Genomic DNA, 8,247 nt, shown 5'->3' with positions numbered 1-8,247 from the left:
TATCTTTTCGGATTCTCAAATCACTACATAAATAATTAATAACCTTCCTAAAAAAAATATTAACCTTATTCTGATCCTCAAATACTTTAAGATCAATAATATTTCATAAACAAAAATTTAATTTTATTTAAGCCTTTAATTACTTAAATTTTTATTAGCATTATTATTATTATTATTATTATTGGAAAATAGGTGATCAAACGATGAATACGATGGATTTTCACAATGTGAGACTAAAGTTGTTAGTGTAACATCACGAAGCAAACATTTGATAGCTGGTTTGGAAAGCATAGGAAAAGGTTTCAAATGAATGACAATCAGTCACAAAGCCCAATCTAGAATTGGCTTTTCATTTGAGGCATTCAAGAAAATTGTGCTAAAAGACAAATTGACAGGGGTACTAGGGATATACTGGTGATGCAAGCTTACATATATAATAAATAGTTGAATTTTTTGCAAAGAAAAACCTGCAGTTGTTGTTTGAACAACAGCAAAGATTTATGTTTAGTATATATACTACATCAAAGTGCATAATCACATATGAGATTGTGAAGATTTAATCCTCAATACCATAGGAATTGGAAAGCTTTTGTTGAGTTTCACTCATTCAAGCACAAGCTCAAAATCGAGGAAGAAGATAGAAGAATTTCAAGTTTTAGAATGAGCCAATAGGCTTGTGACATGTGCTTAAGTTACTTAAGAGGGATGAGGACATTTTGGGCGTTAGGTAGGCTCAAAAACTTAATTGAACCATGTGCAATGTGTGTGAGGCTGTTATTGCAGTTGTTAGAAAAGGTTTAAATTCATTGGTCCATGTCAGCAGGCTTCTCCATGTTAGCTCGAGCAACAATCTATATTAACGGCCTTCATCTTCTTCAAACAATAGAAAGTTATAGAGCATAGAAATTGAGTCAGTTATAGAGTTTGAGAGAGAAAGTCTGAGTCTTTCTTTGTTTTACCAATTCTTTGTGGTGTTTAGTGAGTGAATTAATGTTTTCTTTATGAAAATATTGTGTGTAATTTGTGTGAGGATGTATTCGGGCAAATGGGTTGGTTTGGCATTTCTATGTGATCCGCCATTAAAGAACCTATTATAGCTCTCAAATTTCTCATTCAATAATAAGCAAAAGCTCAGAACTAGAGTACGAGGACATAGGAATCTTTTGGTTGAACCTTGCTAAATTCCTTTGTGTTCTTTTACATTTTTCGTTATATTCTCTTTGAATTCCACAATAAGTGGTATCGGAGCCTGGTTGTTTTTTGTTTCTTTGAGTGTCTAAAAAGATTCTTCTTCAAGAATCTGAGGCTTCTTTAATAGTCAACAATGGCTTCAAAAATAGAGGTGGCAATCTTCAATGGCAAAGGAAATTTCCTACTGTGGAGGAAAAAGATGAAAGTGGTTCTTGTTCTGATGAATGTTGCAAAAGGGATATATGGATCCTTTCCAGCAGTTCTTCCAGAAGACAAGAAGTTGGAGATTGATGAGATCGCTTTGAGCACAATCATCCTCCATCTATATGACAATGTTCTCAGGAAGGTTGATGATGTAATAACAACTTCTGAGATATGGTATAAGCTTGAGCAACTCTATTTGATGAGGTCTCTTCCAGATCGTATTTAATTACTTGAGCAATTTTTTGGTTTTAAAATGAATACTTCTAAGGATTTAGACACTATTCTTGATATGTTTAATTAGATAATCCTAGATCTTGCTAATTGTAAAGTTATTTTTAGTGATGAACATAATTTTTTTTCTTGTTGAATTCCTTACCTGAAACTTATAGAGATGTTAAGAATGCCATTAAGTATGGTCATGACTCTCTATCTTTAGATATGGTAATTAGTTCTTTAAAATCTAAAGACATAGAGATAAAGTTTGAGTCAAAGAGTGAAGGGCTTAGTGCTCGAGGCAGGAGTTTCACTAGGAATTCTGGAAGTACTGACATTAAAGGCAAGAATCGTGATCATTCTAGATGTACGTCTAGAAATAAAGGTCAAAAGTATTACTACTATAAGAAGGAAGGTCACATGATGATTGTTATAAGAAAAAGAAAGATGATAAAGGTAAGAACAAAGAGAGTGGTGATCTTGCTATTGTTTCCTTAGGTGAAGAACCTTCTGAAGTTCTTGTTATTGATACTGAACAAGACAAGACTGAGTGGGTATTAGATTCAAGATGCTCGTTTCATATGTGCCAATTCTCGATGTTTTTCAGTCTTATAAGAAATATGAGGGAGGACAGGTTCTTCTAGGAGATGACCACTCTTGTCAAATGGTTGGAATTGGTAATGTTCAGTTCAAACTGTATAATGGTACTGTCAGGACTCTTAGTTCAGTGAGATATGTTTCTGGTTTAAGGAGAAATTTAATCTCCCTTAATATGCTCGATGATGCAGGATATACTTCTAAAACTGAGAATGGAAAAATGAAAATATCAAAAGGTTCTTTTGTTGCATTAAAATGTGTTAAGAAAAATGGTCTTTATGTTTTACTTAGTGGAGTTGTTTTTAATTCCTGTAATGCTTCTGTTCATACTCCTGTTGATAATACTATGTTAGCGCATAATAGATTAGGACATATAAGTGAAAATGGCTTGTATTATTTGAATAAGTAGAATGTTTTTTGGAAAGATCAGATCAGGAAGTTAGATTTTTGTGAAAATTGCATTTTAGGTAAGCAACACAGACTTAGTTTCAATTTGAGTACAAATAGAGCTAAATCTGTGCTTGACTATGTCCATGCTGATCTTTGGGGTCATGTTAAAGTTTTTACTTAAAGTGGAAGTAGATACTTTATGTCTATAATTGATGATCACTCTAGGAAAGTGTGGGCACTTTTATTGAAACCCAAATATGAAGGTTTTAATAAGTTTAAAGAGTGGAAGTTGTTGGTTGAGAATCAAGTCAGCAAGTCTGTGAAGGAGAACTAACAATGGACTTGAGTTCTGTAATAGGGAATTTGATAACTTTTACAAAACTCAAGGTATTTTGAGACACTGAATAGTAAAGCATACTCTTCAGCAGAATGGTGTTGCTGAGAGAATGAATAGGACTTTGTTGGATAAAGTAAAGTGTATCTTAGTGTCCTCAGATTTACCAAAGTTGTTTTGGGGTGAAACAGTTATGATTGCTATGCACCTAGTCAATTTGTCTCCCTCTATTGTTTTGAATTTTCAGTCTCCTGAACATGTTTGGTCAGGAAAGTTACCTACTTATGGTTACTTAAGAGTTTTTGGTTGCGTAGCATATGCACACCAATATGAAAGGAAACTTGAACCTAGAGGCTTGAAGTGTGTTTTCTTAGGATACTTTCAAGGTGTCAAGGGTTATTGTAACACCCCGTCCCAAATCGCACCGGAATCCGTGCACGTTGACCGAGGTTGACTGTTGACCGTTGACCGTTGACCAAAGGGGTCAAAAGTTGACTTTTTGACTCGGTGAGAATTTTGAGTTGACTAGGGTACCGTGGCGAAGTGCACGATGCCACGAGTTCGTAGACTGGTAGCACGTCGAAAACGGAGCTACGGTTTGAAAGTTATGAGCAAAACAAGTTGCGGTCCAAACTGTCCAAGGGGTGCCGGAGTTGACTTTTTGTTTATGGGGAATTGAGCTTTGACTCATGCATGGTTGTGAAGTGCTCGTCGATACGAGTTCACAGACTAGCGGCACGCTCAAAACGGACATCCGGTTAAAAAGTTATGGACGTTTGAAGTTTACCGGATACCGTATTATTTTAATATTTTTTTGGGTCGGTGAACAGTGAAACGCCACGTGTCAGTTTCTGATTGGTCCACGTGGCATGAACAGTGTCACGCAGGGGTTTTATTTGTTAAAACACTCGGGGAAGAGAGAGAAAGAGAGAGAGGAGAGAGAAAGAGAGAGAGAGAGCCACCGCCGGCCACCGGATTTTGCCACTGTTCCGGCTGAATTACTGTACACGCACCGGACAGAAAGCTTGCCCACCTCATTTCCGGCAAAACCTCCAAATTTCACGGCGAACGGCCGCCGGACGCGCCCGGATCGGACGTCCGAAGTTTGGCGGCGATTTTTCCCCTCCACCGCCGGCCACCGCGAATCGGCACTGTTCCGGCCATTTTCCGGCCACACGCGCCTGACAGCCTTGATCCTCTCCTCAAGTTCGGCCTACCCACCAAAAATCACGGCCATCGGACCAGCGACGCGCCGGGATCGGAGCGTTTTCCGGCGAGGGGTCGAAAATCTTCAAACGGTGATTTCTCCGCCGTCCGACCTCCGTTTTGCTCACCGTCGGTCCCGTTGGATTGCTCTCCTCATGATCTACAAATCTGCAAAATTTCACAGCCAACGGCCACCGCCGGAAAATACTGTTCCGGTGACGGTTGCCGGTGACGTGGCGGCCTGCCGGAAATTACTGTTCCGGCGAGTACCCGAAAATTTCGGCCAGCCCCAGTCCGCAGTGTTCGACCTCCTGAACCCAAATCCGGCTTCCGTTTCCGCCAATTCGCGACGGTTTGGGAGAATTGCGGAGCCGAAACCCGGAAAGCTTCCCGATAAAATTCCGACCCCGTCGGGTACGATCATCGGAAAGTAAGACCGAATCCGTGATCCTCATCACGCGAGCTTCGATTCGGTATATAACTCGTAACCCTTAGATGTCGCTTGGTGTTCGCTCCCCGGGTATCTATTTGGGAATTACCCGAATAAAATATTAATATTTTTGGTTTGTGCACTGTGGTTGTTTAGGTGCACGCGCGAGTAGTGGAGTGGATACCGAGGAGGATCTTAGTTGATTTGCGCTCTCCAGGTGAGTGACCCACCTTCAAAAATTATTTTGGGCAATTAATTAAATTTAATTGGTATTTAATTTAGTATTTAATTATGCTCATGTGGTGTGGTTTAATTATGATTTTAATGCGGTTTAATTTAAATTATTTGTTATGCATGAGCAAGGTATGTTTCGGTATTAATTTTACGTGGTTTCAAATGTGATTTCTCGGGCATAATTAGGTTAAATATTTTATGAAAATATTTGGTTAAATTTTATAAATTATGCCCGCGGTATTTTTATGGTTGCATTTCGTATTTCGAGAAATTGTGGTTTGTTGGTTATCAATTGATTCGTACCGGGTTATTAAATAAAAATATGTGGGATGGTGTTTGTGAAAAATTTGGTATACTTCCCACGGTGGTTTTTGGAAAAACGGTACGGTTGGTTGTTTATGTTTATTTTTAGACGCACTCATACAGTATTGGTGTTCTGGTGTATGGTGTATGGACACGTGGTTTAGCACGCGGTTATTATATGGTTTAGCGTGCGGTTATTACTTCACCCGTGAGTTGCCATTGGACCGTGGGCAGGCAAGGTTATTGTTGCGCACAGCCGCCCCCCTCCTTGGCCGGGTGATGGTTTTTAGCAGTCGGTACTGTCGGGACGCCGAAGTGACCACTGCAGGTTTCTCTCTTTAACCTCCCGCCAGTCGGTGCTCGGGACGCTGGGTATCGGAGGGCATCACCGGTATATGGTGTGGTGCGTCAGGTGTAATTGTCGGTGTAATTGCAAATAATGGTTTAAACCCCAAAGGTGTTCAAAATTTATTTATTATAATTTATTATATTTTTATTATATATTTGGGGTATGTAATTATTTAATTGTTGTTGTTAAATTATTTAATCCCTTGGTTTTTGGGAGGTATGCACATTGGGTTTTGCGAAAAGGTTTTAAAAAGGGAACATTTCAAACGGAGCGATTGGTGAGAGTTTTGAGGGAAATCATTATTTTCCAAAGGTTATTATTATTTATTATTAATTGTTGGTATTTGTTCCACTCCTTAATTATTATTATTTTATTATTATTATTAAAAGGTGTTCAGTAGTTCGGGTTACTCACGGAGATGATTAGCATCTCACACTCTTAAATTCCGTTTCCTTAGGTGCAAGTGGTGGTAGACGTTCTTCCGGAGCGAACCAAGTTTTCCGCTGCTGTTGTGTTTCGAGGAGTTTCTTTGTACTCTCTCATTTCAGTGTATTATTTCTTTTCAGCCTTGTTGTATTTCTGTTGTTTAGCACTTCTTAAAGCTCTGTATACTATTGGAATACTTCTGTTTTATTTATGCACTGGACTGTTGTTGCTTTGAGAAGTGCTGGAATTTGTGGAATCAGTTTGTAGTTTGTGGGAGGAATAAGGGGATGTTTTTAGAAGTGTGTTTTCAGTGCAGGTAATTTGTGGTAAGTAAATCCCTTAGGGGAGGCTCTGTCGGATTTTCCTTTGGAGGGTCCGGTAGGGTTTCCCTGGGATCAGGGCTGTCTAGGGTTCCGGGGAAGGAATTCTGGACGGGTCTTGACAGTTATAGACTCCGTATTAGGGAGAGTAAAGGATTTAAAGTCATTATTAGCAGGGATGTTGTTTTCAATGAAAATTTTATGCCTTGCAAGATTACTAACAATGCAGGTGTTAATGATGAGTAACAATCACGGACAAGACAGGTAGAGTTACCTGTATCTAAAATTGAGACATGAGATGATCATGAAGAAAATACATCTAAGAGGAAAGAATTTGAAATTCAAAATGGAAGGAACTCCAGTTCATATAGAATCTGATTCAGATGAAGAAAGTGAGAAGTAACAGACTTCCTCACCATCAAAGACAATTGCATCACCTGGATATCTGTTGACTCGAGATAGGGCCAAGAGGAAAGTCATACCAAATAGGAAGTATAGCTATGCTGATTTTATAGCTTATGCTTTGGTTGGTTTTCAAGATTTCTTAGACAATGAACCTAGGAGTTATAAAGAAGCTATGAAGTAGAAGTGGCAATGAAATGGAAACAAGCAATGGATGAAGAAATGAAATCTATTCATAATAATCATACTTGGGATCTAGTTTTAGTTCCTTTTAATCAAAGAGTTGTGGATTGCAAGTGGATCTACAAAGTAAATGAGGGACTGACAAACACTACTCCAGTGAGATTTAAGGCAAGATTGGTTGCAAAGTGGTTTACACAATTTGAAGGTGAAAATTACAATGAAATCTTCTCACCAATGATTAAGTATACCACTATTCGGATCATGTTTTCTTTGATTACACAATTTGATTGGGAATTGGAGCAGTTGGATGTAAAAACTATCTTCCTTCATGGAGATTTGAAAGAAACAATCTATATGAAGCAGCCAGAAGTATATGAAGTTACTAGAAAGGGTGGATAGCTTGTATGTTTGTTGAAAAAGTCTCTCTATGGTCTAAAATAGTCTCCCAGACAGTGGTATAGGAGATTGTTGCTTGTATTTTAGGGATGCAATGAGTGCAAATGCTGTTTATCTATTTCTTTATATAGATTGCATGTTGTTGGTTGGACCAAATGTGAAGGTCATTAATTATGTGAAAAGATTACTCAGTTCTGAGTTTGATATGAAAGAAGTTGGGCAGGCTAAGAAGATCTTAAGGATAACCATTGTTAGAGACAAGAGGAATAAAGAGATGAAGCTTTAGAAAACTTCATGTGTTCAGAAGGTGATCTCCAAGTTTAATATGGATGGAGCTAAGCCTGCAAATGTGCCTTTGGGTGGACATTACAAGCTATCCATAGACCAATATCCAATCATTGAACAAGAAAAAGAAGATATGAGCACGACACCTTATTAGGATCAGTTATGTACTTAATTATTAGTACAAGGCCAGATCTTGCACATATTGTGAGTGTACTGAGTAGGTTTATGTCAAATCCTAGTAGATGCCATTGAGATGCTATGAAATGGCTCATGAGATATTTGAAGCACACTATGAATGAAGGATTATTGTTCAAAAGCAAACAAGATGGAATGGAGCTACTTGGTTATATAGATGCAAATATGCTGGGGATCGAGACAAGAGGAGGTCAATTTCTGCTTATGCATTTACCTTATGTAGAAATTGTATAAGTTGGAAGTCACATCTTCAAACTACAGTGGCTTTATCAACTACTGAGGCTGAGTATATGGCAGTGACTAATGCTGCTAAGGAAGCTATTTCGATTAAAGGGTTACTGGTGGAACTAGATGTGCTAGACATGACAGTTGTACCCTATTCAGATAGTTAAAGTGTAATACATCTCTGCCCTATATTTCATGAGAGATCTAAGCACATACAAATTAAGTATCATTTTATTCGTGATATGGTGGAGAATAAAGAGTTTATGATGGAGAAAATTCCAACTAAACTTAATCCTATAGATATGGGAGCTATGGTCCTACCTATGAGCAGGTTTAACTCATGTAAAACCTTGCTCGGAGTTGG

At 38.3% G+C, this 8,247-nt stretch overlaps 1 protein-coding gene across 1 annotated transcript; it reads left to right on the top strand.

Moving 5' to 3' along the window:
- The first annotated feature begins 1,324 nt into the window (after positions 1 to 1,324).
- Positions 1,325 to 2,614, top strand: LOC132800132 (uncharacterized). The gene is made up of 3 exons (XM_060813134.1): positions 1,325 to 1,599; positions 1,785 to 2,064; positions 2,216 to 2,614. Exons 1-3 carry the CDS (start codon positions 1,325 to 1,327, stop codon positions 2,612 to 2,614), a joined length of 954 nt encoding a protein of 317 aa, XP_060669117.1.
- Positions 2,615 to 8,247: the final 5,633 nt, after the last annotated feature.

The sequence above is a fragment of the Ziziphus jujuba genome, chromosome 12 (assembly GCF_031755915.1).
Source record: "Ziziphus jujuba cultivar Dongzao chromosome 12, ASM3175591v1".
Lineage (NCBI taxonomy): Eukaryota > Viridiplantae > Streptophyta > Magnoliopsida > Rosales > Rhamnaceae > Ziziphus > Ziziphus jujuba.
The sequence above is the reverse complement of the archived record's forward strand: the minus strand, read 5'-3'. Positions and strand labels throughout refer to the sequence as shown.

What these genes read in the sequence shown, in the direction of transcription:
- LOC132800132 (XM_060813134.1), top strand. Translation starts at nt 1,325, where the DNA reads ATGGCTTCAAAAATAGAGGTGGCAATCTTCAATGGCAAAGGAAATTTC. An exon ending in GAGCAACTCTATTTGATGAG is followed by an intron (nt 1,600 to 1,784) that starts GTCTCTTCCAGA and finishes TGAAACTTATAG; the next exon opens with AGATGTTAAGAATGCCATTA. An exon ending in GAAAAAGAAAGATGATAAAG is followed by an intron (nt 2,065 to 2,215) that starts GTAAGAACAAAG and finishes GATGTTTTTCAG; the next exon opens with TCTTATAAGAAATATGAGGG.